Here is a 21,119-nt window from a genome sequence, read left to right on the forward strand (position 1 = left end):
CACGATCTCTACGAGATCACCATCATAATTTGATCATGAAATATCTAATGTGTTAAATCGTTGCACCTAATTAATATGATTATTGATTTTGTAAAAACATGCAGTAAGAAAAATTTACGATACATCATCCTTCGACCATATAGAAATTTTTCAATTTGATCAAGTTGAGATAGAAATTTTCATATTCGTACGATCGAATTTCTCAAAAATTTCATTTTCTTCGATAATTTCTGAAAAAAAAATGATTTAACTCATCAAGAATCAATAATGTATTTAATCAGATTTAAGAAGATTTCAAACGCAATCCCACGCATCTTCCAGATATGTACAGATTTCGTTACAGTGATATTTTAGTTCCAAGCTTCTAACGCTGTTTTTGACGTAAGCCTATTCAGAACACCGACACAAATTCATCTTGTCGTATTTAAAGATACTTTGACGCAAGTATCGTTCTTTTAAATGTCGCTGGTGGGCGGAGAACGCTAAGTGTCTGTAGCAAGACTAAAATGGTTTTGAGTTAGCCATGCCTGATACATTAACATCTTTACTTTTTTCTTTACTTCGTTCACGTGAAATCATACGCTTTCGTCTTTTCCCCGAACATTTTCTAAAGTATGTCATTGCTTATTTCTTGCAACGTAATGCACAGACCGTACGATGAATACAGAAAAGATAAAGCAACCTCTTCGACGAATCTCTCATTCCGTTCCCAAGATGTTGCTTTAAAACGCATGATTGTATTATACGTGTGCTTGTTACCTCGTTGGTTTGGTAAAATAAAAAAGAAAGATTAAAAAAAGGTAACAACAATAGTTACAATGTTCCTTACTATAAAACGCGTTTTCTAAGGCTTTCGTTTACGATCTTTTTACTACGAATCTATAAAATTTGTTCCATCAACGTTTTATACAAATATTTATCCATATTCCAGTAACATACACACATTTTTTTAAAGAGAAATAATTAGAATTGAGGATAGTGTAACCCTTCGAATTCACACATTTTTTATGAGAATCAATGATTAAAGAAATGGATGACATTTTGAAGTTTGACTATGACAAAGTAAAGAAAGGAAAGAAAATATGGAAAAGGCTAAAAGATTTAAAATCAATTTCAGTACGTAGTATAATGATACGTGTACATATTTAGAGCCACCATCGGTTAACTGTATTTTAAACATTTTAAAAACCATGGTAAAGTTAGTAGCAATAATTAGACCGCAAATTTCTATGCAAATATCCAAATTACAGTACACATTTTAATATTTAGGTAGTAAAACAAATTTCTGCTTAAGTTCCATTTCTTTAATTGTACTCATAAAAATATGAATTTACGTGAATATTCACAATCTAACGATCGTAATAATAATAAATAAATAAATAAATAAATAAATAAATAAATAAATAAAGAAGAGATTCCTTCGCAAATTTCTAGCAATGGCAAAGTAAAATCGCCTATTGTCAGAAATGTACTATAGCTTCGATGACCTTAATCGCGAACAGTGGCAAAACAGTGATTATTCCGAGATAGAAAATGCTGCTTGCATCGTCATACTCGCTCTCCCGTATTTTTATTAACGATCGCGATGCTTTCGCGTCGCTTTGTTCAACTAGATATTTTAATGTTCGCATAAATTTTGTTTCGGCTTATTTCTTTTTATTACTTTGCATAAACAGAAAAGCCTCTTACGCATTCGATATTATTATTACAAATTGGAGGCATTAACAAAATGTCAGAATTTCTCATTTTGTTAATTTCAATCTTTCATTTACATATTTATCGAGCAACGTCGTCATTCGTGTTCGAATGAAAAACTCTACCATTCGACGAGTTTATAACGTGAAATATGTGCTCTGATACGATATGAAACAAATCTGCATACCGTTCTGTGTAAACAATCATCTGTTCAGAAAGAGGAACCTAAAGCATATTATTCGTCGATGCTTTCAAACTCGAAATACATTTTATGCAACGCTATGGCTCGACGGACTCATGGCAGAGAATACGATTTTCATAAAACAGTCAAATGATCAATTTACATTCCATTATTAATGGTATTATTGATATCTCTACTATGACTTTTGAACTTTTATACTCTTGTTTTGATAAACAAAAGATTTTTTACAGTTTTTAGAAAAAGTTTAATTGTAGCGTGAAATTTATTAAATGTATCAAACCTTTTAATGATAAAACAATACAGTTGGGTGAAAAATTCCCTAATTAAAAATAGATAAACCACGGCAAATGATGTATGATTTAAATCGTTAGTGTTAAAAAGGTGAATCGAAGATAAGAAAGCAAATTTGTTAAAATAAGGCTTCTCTTTCGATAAAATCAATTTTGAAATTGTATCAAGTATGCACGCGGTTATAATTCCGATAATGTTAAACCAATAGATACTGATAACTCATATCGATAAGGAATTACTAGACTTATACTAAACTATAATCGACTACGTTAACGTAATGTTCAAAAATATATGCACGAACCGAAAGGAAGATGCGACACTTAAATCAGTCTTCCATACGAAAAATTTTCATCCTGATATGGCACCTTGTAACCTTTTCTTTATACAAATATCTAAATCTTTCACACAAACGTACGAAAAATGCCAAACTAAAATTATATTGTCAACTTGATATATCACATTTATCAATATAAGAAATAAATTACCATTTATATAGCTATTATTATTCAAACAGCGCTAACTGATAACGACGATAAAACGTTTTATAGATATCCATGAATCGTGTTTCGGAATACGACCAGTAGTTTGTAGTATCAGCGTTTCGTAGCACAATGTTATCGAACGTGAACGATAACGGTCAATCCACGTTGCAAAGTAGGCGCGTGCGGTTCTCCGGTGAAAGCTCGCGAGCGCAATGTCGCACGCGCGTGCCGGCGACGCCACGCAACGACAGATTTACAATTAAAGAAAGTTTACGGCATGCGCTATGACTATATACCTCGCTACGATTCCCTTGTGCGTGATTTCTGGGCAGACCGACTCTATCGAATCGAATATCCTCAAACTAGATAGCCACTAAATTACAAAATTTATATCAAAGAAATTAAGATAAATGATATTTAAAAAAATATATAACGCAAATATTGCTCATAAATATACCTTAGTAAATGTCATAAAAATCTTCCAAATATTAGTTCTTGTAAATCTATATTTATATTTCTTAATGGGAAACTATGATTCTATAATTTCAATTGTCTCTATATTTTTAATGATAATCTAAAAAATCTCTAAATTATTCAAACTGTTCAAATTTGAATTGTAAATTTATAACATCTCTATTTCGACTATTCTGATTATTTCCATAGTTCTAGCGTTGAATATCACATTTCTGAATCGAAATACATACAAGGTTGGGTTGAAAACCTTGAATATATACACCATTGTAAATCTATGAAATTTCTAGGGAAAATTACGAATCGATTACTTCGACTATTTCAATATTTCTAGTGTTAATCATTCTAATCTCATACACGCCTTGCAAACTTTTAAAATGCCAATGAAAAGTTATGAATTAATCATTTTGATTATTCAAGTGATTCTAAGTGCTAATCGCGCTTATAACGGTATACATATGAACCGAACAAACGGCCGTTCCTCGTAACAAACCGAGAAGGATACGCATTATTGGCTCTCTTACTTTCGTCCTCGTCATTGCCTCTGTTCTGTTTTTCACGGTTCACTACCGAGATCATTCATTGACAACAATGTTGAACGATCACGGATGGAAAGTAGACAGGATTTAATGGGTGAAAACTAACCGAGTTTATAATAGGTTCGTGGGACGCGAAACTATCGAAACTCAACTGTAGCTGCGACGATAGCGATTATCGTTTTGTTCGATTCCCCGTGAACATTTACGGCAGCCACCGTAAACCGACCGAGCGCGTTGTAACGCGATAGTACCACCCGTTTACGAGATGTTAGAAACTCATTGGCAACTAATAAATAAGATTTAAATATGCATGTATTTTGAGTAAACGCTATCTTTCGATTTCTTACACTAAAATGGATGACGAGTGCACTATTTGTTTTACGCACAGTTAGATTAAAATTTGGTCACCGTTTTGGATATATTTTGTCGTCTTCAAAGGTGCTTTGTATCTATATAATTAATAGATACAATAACAATGTTTATCGTATGAAAATAAAATGTATAAAGATGATTTTATACATTTTAATTAGAATAAGTTACAATATAATTCATCAAACGTTGAATTTTAGTCAATTGCGAAAGAATAGTAGTTAATTACTACAAATTTTCGCTACAATATTTTTTACCGTGCCATTTGCTATTTATCTGTCTACGTGAAAAGCACTTGTTTTGATTCGATACCTTCTGTTTACAATTCTTGCAATGATATGTTCCAACACTGACACAAATATTATTTAGACTAAAGACTCGTGTAAATGAACTGTTATAGAAGATGAACAAAATATAATTTCTTAAGAAAAGAATGCTTTCGAATATAATATTCAGAAATTACCACCAATGTGCGAAACTAAAGGTCAATGGCGTTCGTTTGTTTATTATGGTGAGCACTCCAATAGGTATACGTATCTGTACGTATGTCAAACAGCACACACGGCTATCAAGGTAAACTTTTTATGCGAAAAATTCAAATTCTTTTTACCTGTGTTACAGCAGAAGTTTCGGCGTTCTTCGAGTAATCCGCGTTCAATGGAATATTCAATGAAACATACAGCACATTTTAACACACGTCGGAACACACTGTGCGCAGCCAAGAGTCAACGAATGCACCACGAGCAGACTGACAGTTACCACGGGTTGTTCATTATTAGAAAATCTGTCTTGCAGGCTGCTCTTGCGCAGCCGGCGCGATACTACCGACTTCCTCCCCTCTACGAGCTGACGCCATTTGTACCAACCAACCTTCCTTCCCTATAGTATTCGTATCGTTCATAACCGTATCGACGAAATACGGAGCCCCGACTCTACACACGAAATCCAATGTTTACAATAATATAAAATATTTACATCTACAGGATATCCCAAAATTGATGGCATAAATGAAGTTGGCTAATTGTATACGAAAAAGCAAGTGGAAAATATAGAATAAACTTTTGTCATTTGAGATTTCGTTTTCAAAAAAGTTGAATTTGAATATTTGTTTAGCATATGTGAATTTAGCTAATTACAATCTGGATACAAGCAAACAATCAGCAGGAGATTATTCCGCATGCAAAAATAAATGAAAAAAGTAAAATAACACTTTTCTGTTTAAGGCCTTGTTTTCAAAAAATTAAAATTTGAATGTGTTTAGTTAAGAATAGACCTGGTATACGTGTACTTCATCGATTTTCAAATTTTGTTTTCACAGAAACGAAACGACCTACGAAGAAATTTTGTTCTATATTTTCGACTTACCACTTACATATTTTCATACGTAGACTAACCTCCTCTCCAGCACGGAATTAACCAAGTTCAAGTATATGTATATACTCGATAAATTTTCAAACTCGATTTTCTCGAAAACGAAATATAAATAAAAAACAAACCTCAAATAAAAAAAATTTATTCCGTATTTCCGACTTACTTTTTCGTGTAGAATCATTCCTACCTATCTTATTTATACCATTAATACTGAAACATCTTGTATAAATTGTAATTTGAATATAAGCATCGACCTATGAAATTTTATAATTTCAATTAAAAAATTTGTAGATAATCTTCTTTATAACAAAAATCATTATTAATATATATTAATACTCTATCATTTTCTTTACATTTTTTATAGAAAATAATTTATATCAGTAAAAGGAATAAAATTCGTTTAAAATGATTGAACTGTCAAATTTTGTAATGTTACAATCATATGACTATAAATATCATAAATGTTGTGTTTCTAAATTTGGAAAATGAAAAAAATTGCCTTAGAGTTTGTAAAAACAACGATAGTAATTACAAAATATGAAACTTATGATGTGATAATCCCGTCTAGAAAGTGAATAGTCTGTGGAAACAGACAACCTCACGGAGGTTGGCTGAATTTTCGCAAAGTGAATTTCACTTGAATATTAGATATTATTTTCTTCGTCTTAGCTTTGGGTGATGAAAGATTCGCATTATAGTTGAATTGAATGTTCTAAAGTGAATACGTTTCGGGTACATTATTTGGTGTTATTTGCTATTCTTTAGAAAAATATACAGCGCTTCATAAAAATAAGATATCATGGCGGTACCTACTACCGGTGTAGGTAAGTATTTTATGTCTGTTTTACGGACCAAAGATGGGAACAGCAAGTAGGTCTCGTACTTTTACAAATTTCAAGAGTTAAGGTTAATAAATGATATAAATAAAATATCGTTGTGAAAATTACATCTACGAAATTTCGGTAAAATACAAGAGCAGATGTGTAATGTTATAATAAGTTATCACGCACAGTAAACGTGTATAAAACTAATCAATGATTCGTCAACGTTTCGAAAATATCAGTATTATTTTGTTTTTTTTTCATATATATAAAATTATATATATTGGCGAGGAGATTATGAAAATATGAACAAGAGGCAAGTTACACTATGTCTAAAAGCATAGAGTCATAACCTGTATTTGTTTCACTGGTTTTAATTAATAAGATTTCACTCATAGTTCCGTGGAAGATAACTTTAGTTTTATGTTTTTAGTTGTGCCTCGAAACTTTCGTTTATTAGAAGAATTAGAGCAAGGTCAAAAAGGTGTAGGTGATGGTACAATCAGTTGGGGCTTGGAAAACGATGATGACATGACTCTTACGCATTGGACTGGAATGATAATTGGACCACCTAGAGTAATTTTTTCTAAGTTTTTAATTCTACTTCGATAAATTAATTTCAGTTATATTATTTTATTTATCTATTGAATATCTTTTTTGTTATTCTAAAATCTTTTCATGAATTTGTATTGTATAAATATAAATCAGAGAATTAACTATGTTAAAAGTTAAATAAAATTAATAAAACTGATAACTGTTATTATTAATAACAGGAAAATATTTTAATATCACTAACCAAATATGTTACTTATAAAGTATATGACATTTTTTAGACACCATATGAAAATAGGATGTATAGTTTGAAAATTGACTGTGGTCAGAGATATCCAGATGACGCTCCCAATGTAAGATTTTTAAGCAGGATCAATATGAATTGTATCAACAGCACTACTGGTGCAGTAAGTATCACTTTTTCTCAGTTTCAGTGAAATAGGAATATGTATTTGATTTTAAATTTTATAGGTTGATAACCGCAGTGTACCAGTACTTGCAAAATGGCAACGAGAATATACAATTAAGACAGTTCTTCAAGAACTTCGCCGTTTAATGACATTGAAAGAAAATATGAAATTGTCTCAGCCTCCAGAGGGTAGCACTTTTTAGCCTAACCACATGTAAACACAACACCTCTTCCTTTCTGCGGTAGCATGGGGCGAGATACAATAAAGGTACCAAATAATATTAAATGGGTGCCGAATAAAGACATATACTAAGAAGTGACATCTGTATAAAAAAAGCAAGGGGGATAATGACTATAAAAGTTGATTCAGTGTTTTCAATTTAGTAAAACATTTACTTACAAAATTCATAAATCATTTACTACTTATTATTTCTTAAATATGAAGCATATTTCATATACATATATAACATAACATATATATACTTGTATGATATATATATATGTTTATATGTGTAAAATTACTATTTTCATTTTAATATTTTAAAACCATGCACACATATTTAATTTAAGGAAATGCTGTTTCAGCTTTTTAAGTTAATACAATCTAAAACAAAAGTCATATTTTGATTCTTAAAACTGGAAACACAGACTGTGTAATAAAAGTAATAATCACTAAGAATAACTTATGCCTTCAAAGTTTTTTAAATGAAACAAAATTGCCTGAATGACATTTCAGTTTGTGCATAAGTGCCATTTCATGATTTATGGAGGTGTCTCAGTAATTACTATTGTAGACAATTCTAAATTTTAATAATTTATATTTCTGTGTGCTCATTTTTATCAAGCCTTACTTTATTTCTTCTCTGTTAGTTGTTATTAAGATTTTAGCAAATAGCAGGTTGTTGAGATCAATATTTAATGTAATAATGTGCCTTTTTGTGCAAGTAGCATAAAAGTGAGCATATATTGAGCGTGTTTGGTTGAGACATCATCCAAGAACGGCCTCTTATTCTATAAAAAAAAAAGTATTTCTTAACTGATAAACAAATTATGTTACAATTGAAAATATAAAGTAATAACTTGATTTGTAATAACATGTGGTTAATGGTATAGTGTTTTGCATCATTGTATACATCAATTTATGAAGCATTAGATTAAAAATGCTTAACTTTCCATATATTCCACTATTTATATATTAGAAATATATTTTCAGTTTCTTCTTATGATTATAGTGCAGATATAGTGCAAACATGTATTATTTACTCTTTGATCAAAGCTTCATAATTGATGTATTAATAAAATCATACTTAACTTTTAATAAATATCCAAAGTACCATAAGTAGTTTTTCAATGATTAGGGAACCAGGTCTGAATGCTAGTGTAATTCTATCATGAATTGCCATGAACTATACCGTTCCCATAAAGTTGTATACAGAGGGGAAGAAAAGTTTTCCATAATTATGTTACATTTTAGAAAAAAAGAGAAAGAGAAATATAATCATAAATTATTTCAAACATAATATAATTTTTTGAAATTTTATTGTCCAAATTGTAGAGATGTTGATCCTTACTTTTAAAGTAAATCCAAACCAAAGTATGAGATTTTTAACACAAGTTCACATTTATCGTGTAATATTATTAAATTCTCAACTACCTGAAACATTATACATACCTCTTCATTAGCTTTGCATTTCAGTATTACACTATAAGTAATGTAATAGTGTAATCCAATTCATACTAATAAAAATATTAAATAATTATTACTCCATGTCAATGAAGTCAAGCTTAAAAAAAAAAATAAACAAATTTCTTTAGAAATTATCTTTAAATCGTTTTTTCATTCCTTATAATATTTATATTTAGGAAATTTTTTTGTTTAGGCAATGAATATATAATCAAATAAGTTTAACAATTTATTTCAATCTGACGATGACATTGATTGTAGTTATATGTACAAGGCAATTGACGTATTAAATAAACGTTTACAGTTCCGTGCAATTATGTTTTTGCAACGTTCAAACAAGGTATAAAACTACATTCCAATATTCGAACCTAACATCGTCGGATTATTTTCGTCGAGCTAATATAGCTTTATAGGTGAAAGTATTACTGTCGTTTATATCTCGGAGTGAAAAGTATTTTAGTATTTTTCACAGTTGACCATTTTAGTTTCTTCCAATATACGACCAGTGGTAATGCTATTGCACCCAAACCAATGACCTGCAAACAAGTAATAATTATGTAATTTTTAGATTAATGATAATTGAATATATTTCAACAAATATATATTAATATAAATTATTACCTTAATAGTCATTTTCTTTCTTTCATCAAATTCAGAATTTGATGTCCACATAAGAAATTCAACAACATCTTTTGCTACTTGAGAAGCACTTGCAGGAGTGCCATCTGTATATTCTACCACTTCATCATAGATAATCTAAAATATTATACTATTAATATAGGAATCAATTTTATGTAAGTATCTTAATTACACTGACTTACTTGTGGCATACCAACAGCTCCATTAACAAAGTAAGGATTGAAATATTGACCCTCTCTCATAGTAAGGCCAGCTGGTGCATCACAGTACCCAGTTAACAATGAAAATATATAATTCTAGAATGTAAAGTATGATTCATGTTTAAGAATACTCTACTTCTAGAATATTAGTAATTTGTTTCAAATAAAATTGATAAAACGTATATAATATTCAATTTAGGAATTATGTAAGAAAATTTAATTTAATCAATTTACCTCTCCATTATGTGATGCATTAACAATGTATGTTAGGTCTGGTGGATAAGCACCATTATTTGCTGCTCTAGCAGCTTCTTCATTTGGATATGGAGATGGTATTGTATCAGATAATTTACCAGGACGCATGAAATAAGCTCCTGTATCATCAGGACCATCTTGAACCTATATTAGCAAATATATTCCTCAACGTATATTTTATTAATATTGTGCAATTAGCTTATTAATTTTTATTCCATGCTATTTATATCTTTATACGTTTAACACTACTTTAACTGCCTAAAAGTATTTACCTGATATTCTTCTGCAATAGCTTTTACTTCTTCTTCTGTATGTGTAACACCCACAAGATGGCGAAAAGCCATAAATTGTAGACTATGACAGGCTGAACATACATTTTTATATACTTCCCAACCTCGTCGGAGACTAAATAACAACAAATATATATATTTAAAACTTACTGGTTACCTTTTATAATACTTTTAATTACCTCTTATGATCTAGTGAAGAAAACATTCCATAGAAACCCCATTTGTACGTTGGTGCATGTGCCACCTGATCAAAAGCTTTTACAGATTGATCCAAAGCATAAATTAATGCACTAATACCTCCAGCTGTTACTCCTAAACATGCTAACAGCTGTAATTATTTTAATTATATAAGTATTTTAAAATGGATCTTTATATTCCATATATGTATATATATAGGTAAGATATATATATTATGATATTTAAATTATTTAAAACTTACTACAAAAATGTATATATATATATATATATGTATATGTATTCATATATTTAGTGACTTTATACTTTATTGGTTGTACATTAGGAATAAGGATAGGGATGCATCTTCAATTGATTAGACAAATACACATACCACTTTTCTACCTTTAGACCATTGGTTTGCAGTAGAGAAATTATGTACCTGCTAAATTAAAATTCAAATATCAAATAGAGTTTTCAACCTGCAATACAATATTTTTTATTTTAAACTTAATCAAATTTGTAACATATTTTGGAGTAGTAAATATTGACATTTATATTTGACATTGATATTTATACTAATTTTGCTATTATCTGTTTTAATTTGTTATAAAAGATATATAGTTATTTAAATAATATAATATTTCGAGTACTTTAAGTTATAAATTTGATTTTCTGAAGCTACCCACATAATTTAAGATATGTTTGGTCACAGCAACATCACAATTTTCTATGCTGATAACTATTACATAACATCGAATAAAATGTCTTCAAAATCTTGTTGAATTTATTATCCTGTTATAAAACATGCTTAATTAGAGTTGGAAAGGTAACAGACGATACAAAATTAAAGTATTTTCTAAGAAAAATGTCATAGCAGCCGACAAGCTGTATAGTTCGTCAAGAGATCCGTATTAGTTTCAATACTTCAATATTATAAGAATGATAGGCAAATAAAGAATCATATTTTTCGAATAGACATATTAATATATCTAAAAACAGTTGACATTTTTAAATTACATACCTGGTTAAATAATGTTCCATAATTCGATTTCAAAAGACCGAATTTACAAACCCGACCCAATGAAGCCGCCATGTTGGCCAAAGGTACAATGTGCAAGATTCTTAGTCAATTAAATATCTGCACAATAAATAGATTATATGCTAGTGGAACAATAATTGCTCACATCGATTAAATTTTCCTATTGTCACACATAATTCTTGCATGCATTCACAAACTTTGTTCAGAAGGAAAAGGCATACATTCAAAAGCCGTAGGTACTTACACAACTTCTAATATCTAAGGCGACTTTAATCAAGGATACCAATATAGTAAGCTCAACTTTTAAATGGTTTCATCAGATATCTTTTTCTTTCGTGTACAATGTTTTTTTTTCTGCAAACATAATAAGTATAAGCAATGCGTTTTCTTAGGTTTCGAAGATAACAATATTTAATGGCTATAGCCACAAGTTATTTAAAACTCGTTTCAAATCGTTTATGGATACAGCATCGTACGAATAAAATATTTATTTACTTTTTTCGGTGTTATCTCGTTGCTTTCTATTTCTAATATTTTATTTATTTTTCAACTTGATTACATTTGAAATTTGTAAACTATTTGTAAATATATAGGGGGTGTGGCGCATGCGCAATTTCTGTTGGTAGACTTGGCAGTTCGCTGTCGACCATTGGTGTCAGCTGGTGGTTTCGTCAGATGGTATCGTGAATCCTGTAATATCACATCGATCACCGTGCAGAGGAAGGAGATTCAAGATGAGCGGAGGAATGCCAGAATTAGGCTCAAAGATTAGTTTAATATCGAAAGCAGATATTCGTTATGAGGGGCGACTTTTTACTGTTGATCCTCAAGAATGCACGATTGCTCTAGCTAATGGTGAGTCTGAAATCAAGATGGATACCGAAATCAGTTTTGCCGCTGTTTCATTTTCCGGCTATCTTGTTTTAATAAGCGTCATTCTTCATATTCGACTATCTTTTCGTTTTACCTCCCTGTGTCCCGTTTACGTATCTTCTACAAAAATTTCATGATTCTTGTGTATTTGTTGTATTCGAAAACGTTTATGGAACAGTCGGTATTTGATTCATCCGGTAAAACTTTGATGCAAAACAACCGGGGTCACCCGTCACTTATAACGGGTGTTTTGTACTTTATTTGAATGTATACTTTGAAATTTACTCGATTATTTGACATACTTTTACTTCTAATAAATATATCAAACGTTCACAGAGCACTCTTAAATTCGTAACAAATTATACTTAGATACAAAAAAGTAGAAACAAGTCTCTGTCAGATAATATTATTCAAATGAATAGTTGTACATTTTATTTTGTATTTCAGAGCAATAATTAAAATTTTAGAAGATTTTTCATAATAAGCGCATATTTAATTTTGTAATATTTCTTTATTTAATGTTACTATGTTGGATTTTCTTCCTATAGCTTTAAATTGAAATGGAAGAAACAAATAGAATTTAAATCATAGAATATCTATTTGATTAGGATTCAATATTTTCAATGATAATATAACTGCTATTATGTTTATGTGGAGTTTGAAAGCCGTTACTTATAATCTACCATTGTATGGGATGTTTGTGTTCTATACTTGCCCTGTTTATGTCTTATGTCCTTCCTTTTTTCTGTCATATTACAGAGCTGTTCCAATAAATCGTTAAAATTTAAATTGTATGATATGGGTTTCAATTTATTCATATTATTGAATTTTAATTTTCATCTGTATTATTATATTAGTGTATATCTTCATTTTATATTTAATTTTATAATTATGTAATTATGACAATTACTTTTGAAAATAATAATAAAAATGTAATAAATAAATATCTTATTTCATTTATTTGATTCTTTAAAATGTGTAATATTTTATTTTTTTCTCAATATAGTACGTTCTTTTGGCACCGAAGATAGAGAAACTCAACTTCCAGTGGCTCCACAAAATCAAGTATATGAATATATTCTATTCCGTGGTTCAGATATTAAAGATATTAGAGTTGTCAACAATGTCAGTTCTATTCCAAATGATCCAGCCATTGTGCAGGTAATTATAACTTATGTATTTTTCTCTTTTAAAATTTTCCAAATGAAATTTTAATACGCAATACTAAACCTAAATAATAAAGGGTAGGTCAGTATTATCTATAATGCTGATTGCTAAATAATTCTGGTTATTTATAGATGACGGTACAACCGTCTATGAGCCAGCAATCATACCAGCCACAGCCTAGTTATGCTCATCCAATGATGGGCCCAATGGGTGGACAGTATGGAACACCCTATGGCATGACAATGGGCACCATGGGACCTGTAATGGGAATGCCAACTTCTGCTAGAGATCCTCGTGGACCAATAAATAAACAGCCAAGTGAGTTGAGCTTGGGCTCTGCTGAACCCAATGCCATCTCTATCCCAAACTCACTACCGACGGCCAATGTCGACCCATTACCAAAAGACCAATCTCTGGAAGATGGTAAACTGTTTTTGCTATGAACTATCCCTTGCCAATGGCATGCTTGATGCTTCTCTGGTAATGCTTGCTAACTTCACTTGTAATATTATTGTCTTTTCTTCTTTGTTTTATTGTGTTTCTTCTTTTAATTGCTTATCAATCATTGCTTATGCTGTGTGACATAAATTTTTATTATGACTTGATTTGCATTTGAATTTTATATTGTCAATCTTTTTGGGTGATTTTGATTGAATTTGAGTGCATTTGATCTCATATTTATTAATATTTCTATACATATATAAGAATATATGTATAGTTATTTATTACAAATTTTTAATATTATTTTGATATAATGTTTTGTTTAATATTATCTGTTACAATATGATTACGCTGTTATATTAATGTTTGCTTTCTTATGTTAGTAGTTAATTCATACCGTTAATTTTTAAAAATATTTATTTAAGCAATAACAAACAATTTAACGTTATTTACATTATTACTTAATGTGTATAATTTTTTAAATTAAGACAAATATTTAATATTATATTGCCAATAAATATTTAAGATAATGAAATAATAGTATTCCAGTTTCAATATTTGAATTGATTTGTTGATATATTTGTGGCTTATATGATATATTTATATGCACATGAATTTTGATAGCTTTTTATATTTTGACAATGCATGACAATTTCTTTATTGCATTTATAATTTATAATTTTACCCTAAGAATATGCATTTGATTTTCATTTAAATAGCGTTAGAAGCATTATGCACTAGCAAGTAACATGATAGCAAGAACAGTTGAAATTTCAGGTAGAAATCGTTTTATAAGATTAGTTTTTGTGCAATGTATGTTTAATGTAGTACTTTGCAATCATACTTCAATTAGAGCTAGAATTGGAAATTTAATACATATTTTAAATATTCCATATATTATATCACGTTTAAATAAATATTTGACCTCGAAATTCTTATTCGTGGTATTGCTCACATGGTATAGGATATAACATGCATGTTTATCCACCTTACTTTCACAGGTGTATTAGATCTGATTAGTGGAGGTTCACGATCAACAACTCCAACTTCCTCTTTATTGACGCGAAAGAGTCCAACTATGGATCAGGGTATCCAGGTGGGCCATCAACAACAACAGCAGCAGCAACAACAGCAGAGCGGAAATGTTGGCAAGCTTGGTGAAAAGACGAATATGCGAAGCATTCAACCTGCTCGGCGCGATCACGATAGGTAATAAATATTACAATATATCTATATTTGAACGTTAAAGAACTAAACTTTAATTAAATCAATTTAAATTAACTGTTGTTAGTATTCCTAGATACATTTATATATTCTTATCTTCAGCCATAGCGGCAATAAAACGGGAGGCACTGTATCTCAATATAATGAAGGAAAGCGTGATACAATGAAACAAGATGGTCAACTGCAAGGACAAGGTAGTCATAATCAAGGTGGTCGAGGAAATCGTGGTGGATGGATGAATCGTGGAAATATGCGCGGAAGAGGAAGAGGTCGCGGCGGTTTTAGAAATCAGCCTGGTAATGCTGGTGCCAAACCCAAGAATACACTGAAATTCGATAATGATTATGACTTCGAACAAGCCAATACTGAGTTCGAGGAATTGAGGTATGTATTTTAGATAAACACATACATATATATGTAGTATATAGCATGGTACTGCCGGATTCTTTTCAAGTATGTTTGAAACGACGTATGTGGATACCATGCAAAATCAACGATATGCGTCTTTGAAACAATATATTTTTACTATAATATCCTTTGCTTACGCAACGCATCAACATACCCATTATCTGTAGACTATAAATAGATATAAACTTGTCTACTTAAAAGATAATTAAAAATGAATTAAAATTTACTTCTTGTATGATGTATTTTAGATCTCAGTTAGCAAAAACGAAAATTGATGCCGGTGCTGATAACGAAAAGAAGGATGATAGTGGTAACGAAACAGGAGCCGGTGAAGGAGAGCCCGAGGAAGAACCTGAGATAGTTCATTATGACAAGTCCAAATCTTTCTTCGATAATATCAGCTGTGAAGCTGTTGAGAGGAGTAAAGGGTAAGTTGACGAATTTTCAATTTAATAATATATAGTTTAAAGTTTTATAATTAAAATTTATATAAAAAATCGTATGAATAATTTTTTTTTTTTATTTCAGACGATTCCAACGTACGGACTGGAGGACAGAGCGTAAATTGAACTCTGAAACATTTGGTGTAGCGTCAACGAGACGTGGTGGTTTTCGTGGACGCGGTTACTATAATCGTGGAATGGGAGGCATGTATCGAGGTGGTGGTGGTGCAGGTGGTTCTGGCTTCCGAGGTGGTTATAGAGGTTCCAGAGGTGGAAATCGTAAACCCGCTAATCAGCAGCAACAGAATAATCCTGGCAGTCAAAATCGTACGACCAACGAACAATCTACTACTCAGTCGCAGCAGAATAGTCGCGTTGTATCTTTTTGAATGAACAATGCGCTATTATATGTATAAGTATTCACTCTAGATTAAGATTTTTACGATACACGCTCTGCCCTTATGGACTGATTTGAATCGAGTCTAAAATGGATTCAATGACTCAAAGGAACAAAAGAAAAAAGGAAAGAAGTTATTTAAGAGAACTTTACCGTGAATTTTTTGAATTGTCATGCAGGAACGTAGGAGACTAATCAATGCTTTGCAGATCCTGCGTTTAGAGTTTCTGGACAAATAATCTTGTTGTTACAAGTAGTTAATTTTCGAAAACTCGATATTCAAAGCCATTATGTCCTACGAATTAAGGAATCGTCGAATGCTTCTGAATGTAATTAAGTACAATACACGCCAGACGGTAGAATATTTGCAAAGGAATGTATACAAAGCAACAAGTTTTAAATTTTCTGTTAATCTTTTTTTTTGAACATTATTAATTTATTCGACAAGCATGCAACTACGATTAAGTGAACAATAAGAATGTAATGGAAACTTTTGTAATACAATGTGAAAGAGTAGCACGAAACGATTTCAAGGAAGATGGCGAAGACGAAGAAGAAGACGACTAATTAATTTTTCGTATTGCATGTGTTGCGATGTTTTTGAAACAAAACACATAAAACACTAACTGTTCTTTACAGATTTTTTGTGAGTAAAAAATGAAATAAAGGAAGATTAGAAAAGGAGGAAATGGAGGAATATGCATAAAATTGCAGAGTAGAGTAGGACAATATATTATGGTTATTTGGAACAGTCAAAACTTTATTTATTTATAATGACCGTGTATGCGAATTAAGCTGGAATAATTATTTTACTCACATATTTACCAGGGGGTTTTGATTTTCGAACAGGAACGTTGAATTGTTCCTTATATAAAGAAAAAAAGAAAAAAAAGATTGATTTTGTATGATTCATAGAGATACGCGTGCGCATGCGAAGCCGAATCGTACATCGATTGTATTGACTATTAGTTTTTGAAATATTGAACGTAGTATGCTAGTGAAAGAGAAAATGTGAGTGCGAATGCCTTCTTGTAATTCGACTGCGTTTAATAGCTCCGAATTTCGAAGAAATCGTTTGATGTACGAGAACGTTCTCGCGCTGATCGCGGATAGCGTTGCGAGAGTAAGACTCTAGAAACATGATAATGTCCTTAACAATATAAGACGCAAACAAAAAACAAAGGCAGAATAAGTATATTATTTGCGACTGTTATTTTCTTATGGCTCATATGGAGTCCCAAGCGTATACAGATATATACATACATAACATGAGATTTAGTTACATATAAATCGAAAATCTCCATAAGCTACCAGTAAAGTTGCAAAGTAAAGTAAAACTACAAAAAAATTATAAAGCATATATGAATAAAGATAAGTAAAGTAAGAAGGAATATGGGGAAAGAAAAAATATAACTTTTAAGTTTTATGCATTGTGTGTGTAAAGAAATGCACAGTACATGCGGTTTTCCGATGAAGAATTTTTGTTTTGTACAGCGGATATTGTGATTCCCAATGCTGAATAATACTGAAGTAATAAAATAATGTTTGTTGTACTCTTTAAGCCCAGTAATTATTTCGAAAGGTTTGTTCGTATAATATTTGTCAATTATCATTGCGTTTTTCGTACTAAATAAACAAATTGCTTGTCAAAAAAGGAGAAATGATAACATGAAAAAGCATTTGTAAATTGACATTATTGAACAAAGGTTGAAGAAATAAAAAAAAGACTTGATCATATTACAAAACAAATATCATTATTGTCAACAATTGTAATTATTTAAGAAACCTCTTAAATATGGTCACATTGATTTTATGTACAAAACATTGAGTATATATGTATGACTATCTGTATAAATACTTAACATTGTATCAATGACTAACAAATACCAAGCAGTCTGCAGCTTGAACCTCTTTTCCTCAACAATTTTTCAAGTGATCGAAAAAGATGCAATTTGATAGTTTCCGTCGACCATTGACAAATTTTCCATTCGAAATTCTCCACGTATGTTACTACTTTTCAGGGACTTTTTCAGGCAAGACGACAACACATCGTAGTGGTCCCAGTCTGAGAGTTTCTTGAATACCGCGGAAGATCATCATGATCAAAGATGTTTCGCCATCGTGCCGTCAAGCGCAGCTCATCAGGCCTGTTCGTGTATTGTCACAGACTTCTCTAATTGGCCGACCTTTTGTAATTACCTTGGTCTCAGCCAGCGTGAAATTGTTTTTGTAAGTACGTCGCAAACTACGTGGATTTGGAACATAGACCTCATATGGAGACCGACCATTTTCAATCACCCATATGGTACCGGATTCTGCGATTCTCAGTATTGACATTAGACCCTGAGCTACCACATACGGACTAATTGTAAGAAGAAAAACAAATTTAGTAATGAAAATTAGTTCTGTTAATTTTCAAAGTAAAATTTTTATGGAAAAGGACTCACGTTTGTATCGACAGCTGTTCGAGATTTTTTACGAAGTCCGCCTTCATAACACGAGAAAGTAATCTGTTTGGACTATTCACTGTGAGAGCGGTTTCTGTCAGACCAGGACACAGAGTTATCACACGAACACCAGTCTTTTCGTACTGGTAAGAATCCTAAAGTAGATTTACATTAGTTTTTTTATTTAATCAAATTTGCTGTTTCTGATATCGTGTGTTTTGTAGGCTGATTATAATCTCTGAAGGAAAGCAAATGATATACGAAATAAAAAACAAATTAAGGTATTGAGAATGAATGATATTTAATAATAAATCTCATCATCATCAGTCATTTTTCTTTTTTCTTTTTTTTATATTAACAACTAATAATAACAAATATTTTAACGATAGTGCTTTTAAAATTACGAAATGTATATCATTCGATTAGTTCAGTCAAATAAATATCTTACCGCTAAAGATTGTGAAAGACCAATGATAGCATGTTTGGTGGCTGTGTAAATCGGAAGTTGAGCAGTGCTTTTAATATCTATATGTTGACTAATATTTACTAAAGTTCCTCCGTGTCCAAGTTGGTCTCTGCTCAAATATTTGGCAGCCAGTAATGCGGTGCAAACCATTCCTCCCTGACACGATCGAGAAACAATAGAATACTTTTTGATTAAAACAAACGCAAATAAAAAATTAGAGCCCTTCATTACTTACAATATTAACCGCTATTTCTTTTTCCCATCGTCGTTCGTCCAAGATACCGGCATTATTTACAACAATATCGATGTCGTTCATGAAATTCGAAGCTTCCTCAAAAGCCGCTGTAATTGAAAAACGAATAAAAATTAATATATAATAAAAGGGAAGAAAAACACATGCAGGTAATTCATAACATATATCACAATCAGTTGGTTTCTAAAATCAAAATATTTATGTTCTTTTTAGATCAAGGTCCAGTCAACCAGTTTGCTTCTATCGTATATATTTTATCAGCTATATTTTAGAAACTCGCAAAAACTTAATAACGTGTTATCTAATCAATTATTGCTCTGTATGATACTGTATTTGATGCTCACCAGCCATAAGTTCGTAATTGGAGACATCGACGTGGATAAAGTGCACCTTTTTCTCGCCATAGGACTTTTCTACGCTCGATTCTATTCGCTTTCCGGTTTCAGCATCAATATCTAATATAGTTATTTTCTAAAAACCGATTTAATTTAAATGATAGAATACTTTTAAAATTTGATGTTATCTCTGGAATCGATTTACGAAAACACTTACGTTTGTACCGTGTTTCAAAAAATGATTCATAAACGCATTCCCTAAACCTGCAGCGCCGCCGGTGATAAGCACATTTTTTCCAGAAACCAATCCATTTATCGCCTTCTCAGACGAGGAAGATCGTCTGCTTCTAGTGTCTTCATTCTCTGTAAAATTCACGCGTCATTAAAAATATCGTTTTACGTTTACGTAACAACTAAACTTTCATAAACAAGAGTTTTAATATTAGAATGTTCAAATGAAATATTTTAAAAGTATTGAAATATTCGAAGATGAAATTGCCACTTTAATAATGACACTTTATTGCGTGACAATTCGTTACTTCTTTCATTTAATAATAGCTTTTTTCATATAAACAAAAAATATTCACCACATACTGAAAAATCAATTCAAGAATCCTTCGATTTAATTCAACCCAATTATTCAAAATTATTTAATTAACTAATTATCAAGAAAAATTAATTTGAAATTTATTAAGGCGAGAAATTTTAAGCAAAATAATAGCATCTTTTATTCATTTTTCAAACTGAACTCATTCGAGTAAATGGTACTCTTCTTTATATATTTTATTTATTCACTCTAAAAGTACGCTTTAAAACGTACCCATTTTTGTCTAAAGGAAATCGCAAGGAAGTCGCAAGAGAATCGGGCACACGAGATAACGTTTACAAAGAATTAGAAGCCACAAGACGGGGTTAACGTGTCTCAGTATACTAAAGTTCGATCGGTCTTTGCCGATGGTATTTATAAGCCAAGTCTTGGATTGATATCGTGGAGGATGCCCCGTGGTTAGATGGATAACAGGGGCCGACCGTTTCTCTCCTCTCTCCGCTTCTATCCACGATGGACGATGACGAATAGCGAACAGTCGATAGCTTCTCTAATTAACCCTTCCCATTGAAAGTAATTAATTCAGCCGGGATCTCTTATCGCGCATTTGCTGATCGCTCGGAAAGGAATTT

At 31.1% G+C, this 21,119-nt stretch overlaps 5 protein-coding genes across 9 annotated transcripts in view; 2 read left to right on the plus strand and 3 right to left on the minus strand.

The window, feature by feature from the left end:
- LOC100750118 (tyrosine-protein kinase Src64B) overlaps positions 1-4,935 on the minus strand; it is an 87,461-nt gene extending 82,526 nt beyond the window's left edge. For 2 of the 3 annotated variants that reach the window (XM_012384874.3, XM_003488944.4), the window contains exon 1: positions 4,660-4,935. The gene's annotated coding sequence lies outside the window, so the exon portion shown is untranslated. The remainder of the gene's footprint in view (positions 1-4,659) is intronic. The other variant, XM_003488943.4, reaches the window with a different exon arrangement.
- Positions 4,936-5,977: 1,042 nt separating this feature from the next.
- LOC100740096 (ubiquitin-conjugating enzyme E2 variant 2) lies at positions 5,978-8,722 on the plus strand. The gene is made up of 4 exons (XM_003488945.4): positions 5,978-6,244; positions 6,675-6,817; positions 7,075-7,200; positions 7,265-8,722. Exons 1-4 carry the CDS (start codon positions 6,220-6,222, stop codon positions 7,403-7,405), a joined length of 435 nt encoding a protein of 144 aa, XP_003488993.1. The 5' UTR covers positions 5,978-6,219; the 3' UTR covers positions 7,406-8,722.
- Positions 8,723-9,102: 380 nt separating this feature from the next.
- On the minus strand, positions 9,103-11,832 carry LOC100740217 (cytochrome c1, heme protein, mitochondrial). Its single transcript, XM_012384861.3, has 9 exons — positions 11,731-11,832; positions 11,469-11,585; positions 10,839-10,889; positions 10,450-10,598; positions 10,253-10,385; positions 9,960-10,124; positions 9,708-9,821; positions 9,508-9,642; positions 9,103-9,422 (listed from the first exon to the last, which is right to left on the minus strand). The coding sequence occupies exons 2-9, from the start codon at positions 11,538-11,540 to the stop codon at positions 9,309-9,311; spliced, it is 933 nt and encodes a 310-aa protein (XP_012240284.1). The 5' UTR covers positions 11,541-11,585; positions 11,731-11,832; the 3' UTR covers positions 9,103-9,308.
- Positions 11,833-12,094: 262 nt separating this feature from the next.
- On the plus strand, positions 12,095-17,996 carry LOC100740584 (protein LSM14 homolog A). Of its 2 annotated transcripts, none has more exons than XM_003488949.4 (7): positions 12,095-12,341; positions 13,366-13,520; positions 13,658-13,949; positions 14,969-15,176; positions 15,294-15,575; positions 15,848-16,027; positions 16,128-17,996. In XM_003488949.4, exons 1-7 carry the CDS (start codon positions 12,221-12,223, stop codon positions 16,429-16,431), a joined length of 1,542 nt encoding a protein of 513 aa, XP_003488997.1. In that variant the 5' UTR covers positions 12,095-12,220; the 3' UTR covers positions 16,432-17,996. The 2 variants fall into 2 exon arrangements, with proteins under 2 accessions (XP_003488997.1, XP_012240283.1); XM_012384860.3 differs by having other exon boundaries at positions 13,658-13,844.
- Positions 17,997-18,171: 175 nt separating this feature from the next.
- On the minus strand, positions 18,172-20,927 carry LOC100740825 (15-hydroxyprostaglandin dehydrogenase [NAD(+)]-like). Of its 2 annotated transcripts, none has more exons than XM_003488951.4 (7): positions 20,761-20,927; positions 20,158-20,303; positions 19,950-20,076; positions 19,588-19,694; positions 19,335-19,508; positions 18,887-19,041; positions 18,172-18,801 (listed from the first exon to the last, which is right to left on the minus strand). In XM_003488951.4, the coding sequence occupies exons 1-7, from the start codon at positions 20,762-20,764 to the stop codon at positions 18,567-18,569; spliced, it is 948 nt and encodes a 315-aa protein (XP_003488999.1). In that variant the 5' UTR covers positions 20,765-20,927; the 3' UTR covers positions 18,172-18,566. The 2 variants fall into 2 exon arrangements, with proteins under 2 accessions (XP_003488999.1, XP_024222958.1); XM_024367190.2 differs by having other exon boundaries at positions 19,335-19,535.
- Positions 20,928-21,119: the final 192 nt, after the last annotated feature.

The sequence above is a fragment of the Bombus impatiens genome, unplaced genomic scaffold (assembly GCF_000188095.3).
Source record: "Bombus impatiens unplaced genomic scaffold, BIMP_2.2 scf_0311, whole genome shotgun sequence".
NCBI classification, from domain to species: domain Eukaryota; kingdom Metazoa; phylum Arthropoda; class Insecta; order Hymenoptera; family Apidae; genus Bombus; species Bombus impatiens.

What these genes read in the sequence shown, in the direction of transcription:
- LOC100740096 (XM_003488945.4), top strand. Translation starts at nt 6,220, where the DNA reads ATGGCGGTACCTACTACCGGTGTAG. An exon ending in GGTACCTACTACCGGTGTAG is followed by an intron (nt 6,245 to 6,674) that starts GTAAGTATTTTA and finishes TTATGTTTTTAG; the next exon opens with TTGTGCCTCGAAACTTTCGT. An exon ending in TGATAATTGGACCACCTAGA is followed by an intron (nt 6,818 to 7,074) that starts GTAATTTTTTCT and finishes GACATTTTTTAG; the next exon opens with ACACCATATGAAAATAGGAT.
- LOC100740217 (XM_012384861.3), bottom strand. Translation starts at nt 11,540, where the DNA reads ATGGCGGCTTCATTGGGTCGGGTTTGTAAATTCGGTCTTTTGAAATCG. An exon ending in CTATTGCAGAAGAATATCAG is followed by an intron (nt 10,125 to 10,252) that starts GTAAATACTTTT and finishes TTGCTAATATAG; the next exon opens with GTTCAAGATGGTCCTGATGA. An exon ending in ATGCATCACATAATGGAGAG is followed by an intron (nt 9,822 to 9,959) that starts GTAAATTGATTA and finishes TTTACATTCTAG; the next exon opens with AATTATATATTTTCATTGTT.
- LOC100740584 (XM_003488949.4), top strand. Translation starts at nt 12,221, where the DNA reads ATGAGCGGAGGAATGCCAGAATTAGGCTCAAAGATTAGTTTAATATCG. An exon ending in CACGATTGCTCTAGCTAATG is followed by an intron (nt 12,342 to 13,365) that starts GTGAGTCTGAAA and finishes TTCTCAATATAG; the next exon opens with TACGTTCTTTTGGCACCGAA. An exon ending in GCTCGGCGCGATCACGATAG is followed by an intron (nt 15,177 to 15,293) that starts GTAATAAATATT and finishes TCTTATCTTCAG; the next exon opens with CCATAGCGGCAATAAAACGG.
- LOC100740825 (XM_024367190.2), bottom strand. An exon ending in GTCTTTCACAATCTTTAGCG is followed by an intron (nt 19,042 to 19,334) that starts GTAAGATATTTA and finishes AATCTACTTTAG; the next exon opens with GATTCTTACCAGTACGAAAA. An exon ending in GAACAGCTGTCGATACAAAC is followed by an intron (nt 18,802 to 18,886) that starts GTGAGTCCTTTT and finishes TCTTACAATTAG; the next exon opens with TCCGTATGTGGTAGCTCAGG.